General features: G+C 39.5%; 1 protein-coding gene across 1 annotated transcript in view; it reads right to left on the reverse strand.

The window, feature by feature from the left end:
• CIT (citron rho-interacting serine/threonine kinase) overlaps positions 1–3,779 on the reverse strand; it is a 69,765-nt gene extending 65,986 nt beyond the window's left edge. Inside the window, exons 1-4 of the mRNA XM_051634069.1 lie at positions 3,684–3,779; positions 2,912–3,053; positions 1,494–1,669; positions 113–214 (exon numbers count right to left, since the gene is read on the reverse strand). Coding sequence (XP_051490029.1) covers positions 113–214; positions 1,494–1,669; positions 2,912–3,053; positions 3,684–3,779 — 516 coding nt within the window. The remainder of the gene's footprint in view (positions 1–112; positions 215–1,493; positions 1,670–2,911; positions 3,054–3,683) is intronic.
• Positions 3,780–15,100: the final 11,321 nt, after the last annotated feature.

Genomic DNA, 15,100 nt, shown 5'->3' on the forward strand with positions numbered 1-15,100 from the left:
TCTGATTCTATTAATATTTACAGAAGATGAGCATATTTCAACCACCACATTTTCTTCAACATAAACATGGCCAATAGTGTTCAACATAAAAGAAACTAAGACTAGGCATTACCAAGTAGAGATTTTTCTTGTCTTGAAATGCATATTGCAACTGTGGAATCCATGGGCTGGTGCTCTGGGATAATATACTGCGTTCTTCCTCAAAAAATGACACCTACGAAAAAAGGAAGTGTTCAATTCTATCATGAAGAACATGAGTTAGAATACATCAAAATCCCCCACTTTTAGAAAGAACTGAGTCTGTGCCAAAGGCAAACATCACAAAAAAATTACACAGAAAATATTAAATGCTATTTCCTTGTGATGTGCACCTTTAAAAAAGCAACTTTGCTCCCTTGTGTGTTCCGTTCCCCTCCCACCTTCTGTTGCCCAGCTGGTTTTCAACTGAATAGGCCCTGCAAGGAAGGCCAGCTTCCCATTTTAACCTGGTGAAGCATTTACCAGCCTGGAGTGCAGTGTTGGTTGACCTCATCTGGACTGGCCTTAAATCTCAAAAGAATCAGACAAGCAGAAAAGAAGCTAGAGTGATTATGGGGTAGCATCTTGCAGTTAATTCAACAATAAATTCATTGTAAGGTATTAAAATACAAGGCTTTCTTGAAATCATCCTCTAGCAACTGTTCAATAATTCAGATGTGCAGCCAGACAACAAGAAATTAATTTTGTAACAGTTATAAAGTTCATTTAGATGAACATTCCCCACTTTCACCCGCACTCAACAAGACTGAGCAAGTGACATGCTGAGGGTAGTTATCATCCCCTTTTTTTTTGTCAACCAATGCCATAGTAAGATTAATTTTGGTTTATCTTAATTTCTGATAGCCACAAACAATGCTAGGAAATCTCAGCAGCAACCTAAGTGCACTGTATGTTGGGAACAACTGATGCAGCTATTGCTGCATAAATTCATGAGGTCTGTCATGGAGTATCTCTGTCCTATTTGTCATCTCATGGCAGTGAAAGATAAACTTTTTCTCACCAAACTATGGTAACAACCTTCATTATCCCTTTTTAAAATTTTCAAGTAACACATTTCTCAAGCTAGTGAGAGGGTCTCCATAAAAATCCAGCCACCACATTTTGCCTTCACACCCACTCTTGACATTCTACGTTGCTCTTTAAAAGAAATAAAAAAAACACCTTAATGAATAGATTGCCAGAAAATTCCAGCCATCATCAAGCTGATCAATACTGACCAACTATTTTCTTCATCTGTTTTTCCTTGTCTTACAACTTAGTAAGTTCTCTTTAAGACAAGGGCCATTTTTTGTGTAGGATGGCACCTCACCCAATCTATGAACATGGCTTTTAAATGTAGGATGAACTTTCTCAAGATACACTTTTAACTTAATTTGAATAGTAGTGACAAAAAGGAAAGGTTCAACAAATTATAATTGATTGTTCTACTGTCATAACAGAAAAAAAACACATACATGCTCCTGTGCCAACAAGGACTCCTTGCTCATCACCTTCATAGCATATACATCACCAGTACCCTTCTCTCTTACTACTTTTACATCTGCAAAGTGACCACAGCCAACCACACTCTTGACTTCAAAATCCTTCACGCTGGGTTGCAGTTCCCTTAATTCTGTTATAGCCTCTGCATCTACAAAAAAACCACAAACACTATGTATACTTAATTTTTACATTAGCCAACTGGCATTCCATAACAAGCACAACATCAAAAACGGTGAACAAAAACCCCCAATATTTAGTTCCAGACTCTCAAGAAATGTTAAAACATTCCAGAATGTGCTTCTTAAAAAAAAAACAGTATGCATAAGGACTAGAAAAAGACTGTATTAATGCACAGTTAAGTCTGAAATATGGTATATACAGGAAATGTTAAGACAGTTCCCATAGCAACCATAACTCTGTCCCATTCATAACACCACAAGCTGAGAGCCTCTTTTGTTTCTAATTTCTTTCCAACTATCCTCTACCAATACAAAGTGTATTCTCTAAGTAAGAGAGCCTAGTTCTACGAGGCCAGATTCAGGGTTTTCTCCTCTGCCTGTGGGAGGCACTAGTCTATTGTCTAACAAATAAGCATAGACGTTTATTCCAGATACTCAGTTCAAGTTTTCCACTAACTGGTTTCACCCAGTACACACTGTGATAATCAGTTGCTCACTGTAGATTGTTCTAAAAAATTCTTCAAACTAGCAAAAAATTACTCTCCACTAACAGTATCTAGAAACTGTTGGATGAAACTGCTATAGAGGGTATGAGAAATTATTTTTAACCACAGGGCTTTCTAATGTATCTCGCTAGAAAAAGTGATGAGCACATCACCAGTGAAGTATTTCCTCCATCAGAAATTACATTTCTGAAGCACAGAATTACTGTGTATAAGTTACACGTGGAAAACTCAGACAACACATGGAATCCAAAAAATCACTTCAAGCTGAAAGAGCCACAGCTTACCAAGCTCCTTTCTAAGTTAGTTTTTGTTGTGTTGTTTTTTTTTTTCCTCACACCTCTAAGTCACTGTCCTGCTCCCAGCTTCTGTCATCCTTGTGTGTGTGCTCAGAGCTCTGCTGGGTGCAGTACTCAGGCACTTATAAAGAAAATGTCTCCTCAAATATATTATAGTACAGACTAAGAAGGATGCATATTCAAGACACAGCACTTCAAAAGCCATTTGTCTATGACACTTCTGGACCTGAGCAAAGCCTAAGATTGCAAAGATCCCCTTTGCAATGTGGAATATGCCCATGAAAAGTCACATGCTTGAAGTCCCAGGCTACAATCATTAATGAATCAAAGCAACTAAAGCTTTATTTAAAGACTCAGATTCTTAAGATCTTTTAAAATAACACCTGAAAATTAGACTAAATGAACTTACACTTCTTGACAAAGTTGGCAACATGTTTAATTTTCATTAAAGCAGGGTTTCTGCATTCTTCAAAAAGAAGGAATAAAGTATCAAGGATGCCTTCCCGGGAGAGAGGAGACATCTGCTGTTGAGTCACAAAGAGTGGCTTCCCCTGGAAAAAAAAGAAGCAACAGCAGATGGAGTCTCAGACAACAATAAAAAGCCTCAAATCAATAACATATGTATAGAGCAGATTATATATTATCAATTTAAAAACCACTACTTCAGAAATTAGACAAATGATACTGAAGTGTGAGATAAACATATCAACTCACTATGGCTATCTGCAATAGTTGCTGCAGGTATTTTACTTTTAGACAAAACAATCCTTTGGAGATTTTTAAGTTCAAATGACAGCTTCTACACCCTCCTGACGGCTCTGATCTGACTGGCTTTTTTCTTCACGTCATGGGGTTTACTTCATGGTTAAAATAGTTTATGCAATCAGCATCAACACGAGCTCTAGAAGGAAAAGCTGCTGAATCTCAGATGATCAAACAGCAGCTGGTTTGGCAAATCCATCTCACGACAAACCCTCAGCTACATCACCCATGAAAAAACTGCAGATGACAGGACACAAAATAAAATGTTCTGTCCTGATGTAGGAAAATCCACTCAGACTATAACGCTGCCAGGTGCACACGAACACAACACTGGCTACAACCTACCGAGCTTCGTGAAAACTAGATGCACACTTTGAACTTCAATAAGTCATCCCAAGCCCCAGCCAGAAGCTCTTTACCTGAAAGAGCAGATTTAGCCGAGAAATTCGGCTGGGGATGGGCTCCATGGGTCCTGCCTCCGCCGGATTCCGGGCACCACATTTAAACTTCAACATCTTGACCGATTATCTTGTACAACAGATCACCTGAAAAAGAAAAAAGAAAGGCAGAGGTATGTGAATGGGTGACTTTAAATGAAAAAGGGGATGCGGGGGATAGAACTTCAGCAACATTAGTACTTTCTTAGGGACAGAATGTGTTAGAACTACCAAGTTTGACCAAGTCCGGAGCGTCACCGCAACTGAGGCGGTTTTGGGAAAGGCTGCGGACGGAAGATTAACCCTGACGGTGCCGATCCCCCGAGCGGTGCCGTTGGTGGCTCCCGGACCACCCCTCCCCCCCCCCGCCGCTTTTCCCGCGTTACCGCCATCCGCGTTTGAACGGGGCTCGGGGCGCGGCCCGGCCACCCTCCCTTCCGCTGACGCGGCCCCGCCGCAGCCAACCCAGGGGCCGGCCTGGCGGAAGCGCCACCGCCCGCCCGGGGGTGGCTGCGCGGCCGCGGAACGAACGAACGGCTGGAACCGCCCGGCCCGCGCTGAGGGCACCGCGGAGGGACAGAGCCCCGCGCTGCCGCGGAGGTGCTGTGCTGCTCTCCGGGGCTTGTGCCCCTAAAGCGCGCACCTTTTCTCCTGTGTTTTACCTCGTTTTTTGGTGTTTTTTTTTTTCCTTTGCCAAATCTTAAAGGGCAAAAATGACTCATTCTGCATAGATCTGACAGGAGCTGGTTCAACTGTAGACCAGACGTCATGGTTGGCAGCAGCCAGCTGCCGGGTAGGACAGCCAGAGGGGAAATAAAGCTTTAAATCTTCTGTAAAATGCTTGTTTGACCTTTATGTGCCAATTATACTTTGCTGATACGTGTGGCCATTTTATTCCTATATAGGGTAATTAGCTTTCAAGTGAAACACTGGTGAAAACGTTCCAGCTTGGCACCCCCTCCCAAGTGCCTACGTGCCTTCCATCCAAATGTTCCCTGGGACGACCTTGTTTGACAATGGATCAGGGCAGGGATGGCAAAGGAGAACATCAGCACAAGCATCAGTGATCTCTGCAAACAACATGGTTTTGCAAAGCACAGGCTGCTATTTCCAAGCAGAGTTCCTTGTCACACAGAGTCTGGGCAGGATTTAAACTGGTAACGGAAACCTCGGTGATGAGGTTCCTTAAAAATAATCATGTTACTGTGTAGTGACGTAAAAGAAGATGTTTTGCTAACCAGCAGTCGTTTTAATTATGCTCATACTGGTTTGGCATCTAGCTATAATAAAATGATTCACTGATGGATTTACTGTAGTATGAGTTTATACAAATAATTTTATGGATTTGTGCTTCCTTCACTTCTTCCAGTGCACCCCTGGAATACTCAAGTATTTTTGGTATATTTCTTGCCTCAGACTTAACATATCTGGGTTAATTTAAAGTGACTAAGCCTGAAAGAATTGTTTTTAAATCTAATTTATTGCCCACTACATGCACTGCCAATGTGCTTTCTGGATTCCACTCAGGACACTGTCATTGTCTAGGCCTCATCCTCCACTGCACTGCATAGGAGAGATCGGCTCTGCCAAAGAAGAGCAATTAAAGAGCTTCCTCTTCATAAACTGGTCAATTTTCATGCTAGTGCATTTTAGTAAAATATCACATCCTGCCTTGACCCTCTCATGTCTTGGGGTCCTCTGTCCTAGTTGCAAACAAGCCTCACTGCCATCTAAAACAAGAGGAGACCTTTAGGTTCCTTGGTCTTTCTCCAACCTGCATTCTCCTGTGCAAATGCCATCAGCCCCCTCTCTTAACTGCCAAAATCCATGTTAAATATGCTGTTTCTAATGCCACTTGGGAAATCACTATATCTGTACAATATTTTAGGTTTAGAAAACGGGGAAGCAGAAGAGCTGGGTTCTGCCAGCTCATTTCCATATTGTGCTCAAGTAACAAGGTGTGGCTGAGTCTCTTTCCATTGTCTCTGCAGGATGGTGTAGAACAGCTGATCCACAAGCTGGATGAAGAGATGGTCATTAAGGGTTTCCTCTCACCCACATTAGGCTACCCTTTCCCTTCTACAACATGAATACTAGCTCTAGATCTCCCACATAGTACCCCAAATCTACCCAGCCAAGGTGAGCTGCTTGGCTAACAAGTCTGCCCTGGGGAATTGCCCTCTCAACTGCCCAGCCCATTCAACTATGGTGTGAGTTCAGTTGCTCCAATTTTCATGCTTATAACTTGATTTTCCCAAATAAAGGCTTCTTTGTTTGCATACTGTTGAATGCTTGCAAGCAAGGAAGCTGGCTGGTAAAAGCATTGTTTGGGACAGATACAGTTTTCCTCATAATTTATGTGAGGGCTCAAGCTAGATTAGTTCCCTTTAAGAAGGCCCTTAAATACCCATTTTGCTGGAAGCAGCCATGAGGTAGAACGTCACTTACTGGTTTTTCTTATTTGTTGCTGCGTAAGAGACTCACGTAACAACAGACTCTCATAAACCAGAATGTCTACCAGCAAAACGAAATAGTACCATAAAAATACAGCTGCACCAGAACTCTTATCAAATGTTACGAAGCTAAAGTGGCAGATGGAGGGAAGAGAGGAAAGAGAGAAAAGCTGTGCTGTTTCAGTGATAAAACTCAGTACCCATTTCTCAGGTAAAAATATACCTTTTCAGAAGAACATGTTTCAGTTTTCTTTGAATTGGTGGTCTGAAGTCTCCAGAGTGACACTGATGAATCCTTCAAACTTTTGATACTTTTACCAAGAGCAATCATAGTACTAGTTCTTTGTCTTTTTAATGATCAAATTAGGTATCACTTCTTGATCTTGGCAGCTGCTTCAGTGATTACCTCACAACTTGAAGGTTCAACAGCAAACCTGCAATTGTGCAAAACAAGAGTTTATTGCCTACTATTGATAGGTCATTCAAAAGCATAACATTGCTTACTATTTGTTTGGTTTTTTATTATTGTAAGAGTAGGGGGTTCCCTTTCTTTCCTTGGTCAGAATTCTCCTCCCTCATGCTGTTGTATACAAGCAATCACCAAAGTGACCATGTTCCAAAGATTGTCACTAACACCCTTCAGGCTTGCTCGGGGCCTCAGACACTAAGGAAATATAGAAGGAAATGATCAGGTATGCTAATGTTTTGCCAAGAACTTGGCGCTCAGATTCTCGTCCAAACTAACAGTGCCATGTTTTAATGGTCAGAGAGATGCCAAATCCCCCCCTAACACCATCTGGCTGTGAACTTCTGTATTTACAGCAGCATCACTTAAATATCTGCATCACTTAAATATCAGCAAGACACTCATGACTGCTCCCAGGACCTTCCCGAGATGTACATATGAAGGTAATAAAAAAGGATAGTGTTCTCACAATTCGAAGAGCTAAACAAAATAATCCTGTTTTTATTTTTTTCCTACCTTGGTAATGTCTTCAACTCTGCTGTTTCCAAATTAAAATGCTAATCCATCCATGCAGACTGGCAGCAGTTTGGAACCAAGGCTTCCAAAGTAGGCAGACCCCAGAAATACATGGTGTTCTGCAGTGATTCTGTTGTTGCATGCTATGGCTGCCTTTACCATAGCTAATCTCAACAAAAATAAAAACAAAAAAATGAATGATCTCTTATCAGCTCTGTTCCTTTCTCTAACTCACCAGTATTTAAAAGATCCTGTAATAAACTAAGCTCTTCCTTTTTAATTTTTTCCTAGCCCTAACCCTGATCATAACCAAACTACCACTTTCTACATCAAAATAAAGGGTTAAACTTGGCTGACCTTAATGCTATCATAAACCCTTGCTAATAGTAGTTCTCCCAATTGTTTAATGAGACCTAAATAGCCCCTTAGATCCTAGCCACATTTTTCACTTTTTTTTTTTTTCCACAACTATCAGAAAATACCCAACTTAGCTGCAATAGTCATGCACACTACAGGGTATCCAAGTATTTACACAATCTTCAAGATATCTTGCAATATCTTCAGGAACAAAACTTATGGGAGAGGTAAGTAAACTCCTTTTCAGAGAAGATACGAAGGCAAAAAGAAGTAACTACCAGGAAAACAATTATACTGTCTTTATTTCTGCAGTATTTTTAATTTCCTCCTCAGAATTTTGGGAGAAAGATCACTCTGCAATCATAGGATAAGCAAAAAGGAAATTAAACTTTAAAAGGCCTAAGTGGCTGTTGGGTGCTTCAGCCATGGACTCTCACTAGAAGTTTGGTGCAGAACTACAGCTGATAATATTCCTCAATGTTATTTTGATTGAAATATTAAACCCCTACTTTATTTGTATTAGCAATATGCCAGTAATAGCATTAATAAGAGCTAACATTCACTGGAGTTTTTTTTAACACTTCGCTTTTGTTTTCTTTATATTTGCAGAAGTAAAATCCATTAAAATAGGGTTTTAAATACTCATGGTAGCCTTCCTGTTAGATACGTAGGCATTTTCTGTATCTATAAACATGCAAACAGACACACGTGCTGCACTTCAGACCACATGAAAGCGAAGCACTTTTTTTATCTTGTCTTCCATGTGTTGTTTTGTTGGGTTTTTTTTAATATATATTTATCCTAAAACAAATGCCTCATGACTTACTGGAGAAATAATTTATTAACTTTTAGAAGCAGCAAAAAAAAAAAAATCATCTTACAAATCTCAGCTTCAGGCTTCCTTTGTGCTATCACAGGAACACCCCTGCTCCCACAAAGATTGTTTCATAGAAAGCAATTTATTAAACCTCATGATCTGTCAAGACACATGAATATTGATGTGTTCACATTAACATCTCCTGGACCTGCTGAAAACTAAATTTGTCATGACTTAATGGGAATTAGATGTTGCAGAGCAACAAGTGACAGGGACTTAATTAAAGCAAAACTGACAAGTATCTGAGCAATGACAATAAATGTAGCTAAAGAACTACCTGCATGTTTTGACTTTTGTGGAAAGGAAGGCAATGTTGAACTCTGTTTTAGAAGATAAAACCTAGAATGGAACAGGTTCAGATTATCAGCTGGAAATTGCATATGACAAAATACCCATTTACTCTTGGTATTTTGGTATGGTAATCATGTAGAAGATGGCCATATCAAACTGTATTTTACCTAGATTCCAAAAACTGTTACAGTGAAGATATAAAATTCTTTTGAGAACATAGTTAAAACTTATTAATTTGACCTTACATTGTCCTAGGATGAATGAATTCTAGGTGTTCACAGGAGAAGTTTTTCCTTGCCTTAAATCAACAAATCCACAGGAAAGACACCCTTCAGTTTACTAGAGTAAGTTACTTGCTTGTGGGATGGTTATCTGCACGTCATTGCTATGTGTTGGAATTCCATTTAGACACCTGGCATTCCCCACCCACCTGTGGGCTGCAGAACATTGTGTATCCTGATTTGTGGCAAAAGAATTTCTGACTCAATCCAGTCCATGCGCTATATTCGGAAACTGGAAATCTGATTGTCATCAAGGGAAAGTGCCAAAAAAAGATTCATTCTGTCTCAATATAAGGAGTAAGCCCTTAGTTGATCTGTGTCCCTGAGACCAGCCAGGAACAGAGCTGTGCCAGACAGACATCTCTCTATCCAGCATGGATGAACAGCAGAGCTGTGCATACCCATCTTTTGGCTGACTTCCCAGAAAGGTGTAAGAATATGAATGAATTTAAGAGTTAGCTAGATGGCATTGAAAGATACCCATATATTACTCTACCACTGAGATTTTGGGGTGAACAGGTCTCATTACTGTTTGGAGTTTTCTGGAATAAATAAGGTTAGATTGATCTTGAAACTACACTGTGTAACAAATGGCAGGCAGCCACCTGAGGAGGGAAGCATCCCATAATCAGTTTTCCAGTGGAGTGGAAAATATCCCTCTTTGAAACGGGGATGCTTGTTAGTTTGCTGGGTTTTTGTTTTTTTAAATAGGTCAGTTCAATGCCAGTTGCAAAGTACTTTGCAGCTGGGAAGAGCTTGCTCATATCAAATCCACACTCAGGCAATTGCTTCAGTTGTCTTTGCTGTAGAAGTCATTGGGAAGTACAAAGTGCTTTCCTGCAGCGCAGTGTTGGCTGATTAATGCAGCTACAATGTACTACAGAGATCCAAGATTTGTTATCTAAAAGCCAAATAAATCCACTCACTTACCTACAGGTTAGTAAAACAAATGCTGTCAGACTGAAGTTTCAAAATTAAACAAAACATGTCTGTTTAAAGTTATCTAAGTTCTTTTTTTTTTTTAACAAAAACCTTTTGCTAGCTCTGGTGAATTAAGATACAGAGACAGACTTGGCTTTGTGATATAACTGAACTTGAAAGAAATGGTATCTTTTTTCTTTGGAAGAGTTATTAAAAAAAAAAAAGCAGTAAGAATAACCTGTGCACTGCAGCCTTATAGGTGTGGTGGCAAGAACAAATAGGGTAGAAAAGAATAATCGTAGCACTTTGTTCAGAGTATAAATAAAAGCATCAGATGAGGCAATGACAGCTTTAATGTAGCAGGACTCTTCCAGGTAAGACTGAAAAAAAATTCAGTGATTGCCTATTTTTTCATTTGGAATCACGATTTTGGTACTTTACAGTTTTAAGATGTTCTTGCTCTGAGTGGGTGTCTTCATTCCTGTCTTGAAGAACTCAGCAATGACAGCCTACATGTTACTTTATTTAATTCTTCTAGAATTAGTTCTATACTGTTTGCTTGGAGGCCAAGAAATACTTCACAGTGACTACTGTGGGCTTCTGATTTTTAAGCAGCTTTTCCATGTTAAAAATCGTGATGAATAAGTGATTAAGAGATAATACTGACAAGCAGTGAGGTAACAATGTTTACACAAGGGCTGAGTGACAATTTCTGGCTGCTCTGGAGGTCTCTGCATGGTCCAATCACTCATTTGGAGTGCCATTCACCATTCCTGATGTGCTATTGGACTGGCTCATGTTGTTTTCTTAACACTCTTAAATTTACTTTCCTACCAAGAAGGAACAGGCTACAAAACCAGTATATTCTTCCTCAAACAGGAGAAGAAAAGGAAAAAAAAAAGGCATGGTGGGAGGTTGTTGCAACAATGCAATGTTCATGTCTGCCAAGGAACTGCATGTAGCCGTTTTTAGCCGAAAGCTGGATGTTCTGTGGAATAAACATCTCCTGCAAAAAAAAAGGGATTATATCTACTTTTCTCTTTTTTTTTTTTTTATTTTTTTAAGTACTACAGATGGACTTAAAGATTTTAAAAATTATTTTTAATAAAAAGTGGGTTTATGCTGCTGTTTCAGATTCCTCTGTAATTTAATGAATTACATCCGTAATAAAGGTAGAATATTTTCTACTTTCTGCTCTTCCCATCATTCAGCTGGCCAGTTTTCCTCAGAGCAAACAGTCTTGTGCTCTGATCCTCTGAAATTTTGAAATGGATCAGATGTAGCATTAAGTAGTTGTGCCCGTGGATGGAAACAGCCAATGGCAATTACTGTCTTGGAAACAAAGGAAGAGGTGCAAACTTGTAGGGGCAAAGTAAATATTACAATTCTTACACCTTTTAAACATGAAGCAGAAAGTAGCCAGCTTTTCACATCAAATAATTATCAGAAAAGGCCTAATAGCCAACCTCAAACTGGCAAAAAAAATGAACAAAAATCTATGCTAAGTCATTTTTACTTGCTAACAAACTTTGCAAAGCTGAACACCAGCTACCACTTAAAATTCTCTGGAAGACAGCAGGAAAAGCAGTGGAGGAGGCTGGCTTCTGCATCAACTCAATCCAACACGAACAGATATTATGAAATAAAGGTTTTACATTTCAGGACACAGGAGACTGGAATAAACAAGTATTTGCACACAGGCTGCATAGTTTGTTGTACCTCTGTCCTCTCTGTATTCTCCTGGGTTTCATTCTGATGTCTTTCAGTACCTGAGCATCAGTAGATGATACCATCAACTAGATCCTGTGAGTAAGAACAGCTATTTCTCTCTTGAAAAGGGCCTTTAAATCCTACTGGTTTTCTGCTTTGCCCAGCTGGGATTCTTCAGCACCAAACTGAGCCAGAGGCACAGACAGGCAATGCCAGCAGTGGTGTTCAGCAGCTGTGTAGCGTCTGCTGAAGGATGGCTATTCTAGAGCCAGTCTTCCCACCTTACGTGTAGCCTCTCAGAGCAAAAATGCTATCTAGACATTCAAAAAGGTCCAATAAACAGGCTGATTAACACTATTTTTCATGATGGAGGTGTAGGAACAAGCCTGTCTCCCCACCCTGTTCTCAACTGCCCAGCTCTGGTATGAGCAGGAGGATACACAGCTCTCACAGCATGGATGGGGAGCACCAGTACATCAGAAAATGGCAACTGCTAAATAACATTTTTCTTTTAATCCCTATCAAGTCTTTTATAAGGGGCCATTTCTGCCCAAGCTGCATATAAATTGTACATTGTTAGTAGACTGAGGCACTCTCACTTAATCTGCACAGTGCTCCATGCCAAAACCACAAGGCTTCAGTCGTAAAGAAAAAAATAATCAATAAGCCTGGGCAGCTTGTGATGCTTAGTGACAGATTTTCACTGCCTTTGTGGCTATATTTTAATTCAGACAAAAATAGTTCACACCGCACTTGCATGCAAAAAGAAGTCATCTGCTTCTTCTCTAATGTGTAATTCAATAATTCCTATAACTGATCTTCATTGACAGTTTATGCAAGCTCACTCACCCACACTGCACATATTGTGCTTCCTGACATAATTCCCAACATAGACTATGATATTTCAACAAAGGAATCTAGTTAAATCTGGTCAAATAAAATAGAGGATCAGAATCTGCTGCAAGTCCTTGCAGCTGTCTTTTCACCATCTTTCTCCTGCCCTCCTGCCCCACCCCTCCAAAAAAAAGCAGAAGCTCAACTATTGGTATTTTAATAATGGGCTAAAAAGACAAAAAAAACAGGTTTCTTAAATGTGGAAGAAAAATACATCCTATTTTTTTCTCTAGATGCTGGAATATTACTGATGATCAGACATAATTGCCAGTCTTTATTGTTTCCATGTGGTTTGATTTTCCCTGGAAGTGCCATATATATTCTAACAATCTGCTGAATTAAAAGATCCGTAAATCAGCTCCCAATTGATGAGACGCTATTTCTGAGATAGGCCAATAAAGGACATTTTCTCTCACAGACAAAGCAACACAGACATTATGGAAGCGATAATGGGTCTTCAGGTGTCTGAAAGAGTGGTATGTAATTTCAGAGAAACAAACCAACAATTGCATTTTCTATTCACAATAATTGTAAATAAAGAGGAACATTATGTTTCTGTTTATAAACACATTCACTTGCCTAGCCAGCATTCTCCAACTATTCTGAATTACTCTTATTCTCCAAAGAAACGAGAAATAGAAAGAGTTTAACAGGCTAATGACTAACAGATGTAATTAATGGTAAGAGAAAGCCAGGCAAAGCTAAATAGAAGCATGCTAAAATACTATACACAAAATGCTGGAAGATCATTCCCAGAGCATTTGCTATCAGAAGGAAATCCTGATTTAATTTTCTGTAAGTACAAAGAAAACACCAGCTTTTTAAACAAAGCATTACTTCAAGCTCCGAGCAAGGCACTTTTCCAAAGATGTAGATTCCTTTATTACAGATTTTCTTTCCAACTGGAAGACCTAATTCTATAGAGGTTGAGCAAATTATTCCCATAAATAACTTCCTTCACCCATAAGCCTTTTCCCCCCATCAGCTGGGGGGAGGCTCTTAGGCTAACCATGACTGTGCTGCTGAGTGATTTTCCAATTTCTGATGGTTCTAGTACTTAAGGCTGGTTATTGTACACCTTATTGAGCTAGTAAGTCATCAGGAGAAAAACGGAAGCAACCAAGGGTGACATGTGCAGATACAATAAAAATCACAGTAGGCTGCCCAAAAGTGATACCCAAAGCAAGGTCCTAGGGAGGCTTCTGCACAGGAGAGAGATGTTGGTATGCTCTGAAGAGCAAGACAGTATTTAATGAGCTCTACAGACACATCACTTTATGTGGAAGTATCTTCTTTTTTCCACAGAGTAACTTCTGAAAACGAAACAAAGAAAAACCCCTGAAGGGCAAACCCATAAACATGTCAGTTATTTGTGTATAGGCTATTCTTTTGGAGAATAACAAAAAAAAAAAAAAAAAAAAAAAAAAAGAATAAAACTGACACAGAGTGTATCTTGCCTGTCACTGCCACTGAATAGCACAAAACTGACTCAAGGAGTAGCAAGGATTACCAGCTCTGGGCCAGACTGTGTGGGGTGGGCAAACCATATAGCCTCTTTTCGGAGTATATCAAATAATGATTTGGAAAGTAGTTGCTTCCCTCCCCTTTTGGTCTTTGCTGAAATGTCTCCACTTAAATGTAAATTTGGGGAAGCAATATTAATCTATCTATGCAATGTCCTTGAATTAAAACAGTGAGGGAAAGTATAAAAAATAATTAAATTCTTCATTTAAGGCTACATCTGACACATTAAAAAGGATTATTAAAATAGAGAAAAATTACATTCAACTAAGATATTCTTTTAATAGTAAAGTGTTTCTCAAATAAACCAGATACCCAATTATGTGGGAGATAACACAAGCTAGCCCACAGCACTGAAATGAGGCACATCAGAAGACTCTTGATGACTCTTCCTGCTAAACAAGGCTGATTTTGTGTGGCTCAAAAGCTCTTGTTAGGCACAGGTCTGGAAACTTTATAAAACAACCTGCTGATTTTGTGTGGCTTAAAAGCTCTTGTTAGGCAAAGGTCTGGAAGCTTTATAAAACAACCTGACCTTCAAAAGAGAGGAGAATCACAATCCAAAGCACAACAGGTATGAAAGGGCAATCAGCCAAACCAAGCTCTGCTGGAGAGCCTGAATTGCTGTAGAGTTTTATCATGGTCTTTGCATCTAAGATGAAAGGCTGTCAAGAAAGCAAAATATGCATAGGATCTCTGTACCCTTTTACAACAGCATGTCAGAGTCTTCATCAATCCCAATGAATAATATTTGGCTTCATGTTTGTCACATCTCTTGTTTGTCACGTTGCAGGTCACATTGCTTTCACACACCCCATGGGAGAAGTTGACTGAACTCAGACTGAGGCTGCACTAAATGTTCATAAATGCCATTTCTGATGAGAGTGAGCTTGCCTGGCCTCTGCAGGCACCGAATGCTATAAAGCACAATTCTTAAATGGGAAACAAAAATTGAAGATACCTTATCAAGGTAATGTTCATATCTAAATTTCACCCCCATCTAGATCATGTGTGGGTGAATATTAGATTTAAGCAGTGAACTGAATGCTGTATATGTTAGTGACAAATATGGTCTAAGCACTTCCTAAAATGTCTAGAAGTATGCAAAGCAA

The sequence above is a fragment of the Apus apus genome, chromosome 16 (assembly GCF_020740795.1).
Source record: "Apus apus isolate bApuApu2 chromosome 16, bApuApu2.pri.cur, whole genome shotgun sequence".
Classification (NCBI taxonomy): Eukaryota; Metazoa; Chordata; class Aves; order Apodiformes; family Apodidae; genus Apus; species Apus apus.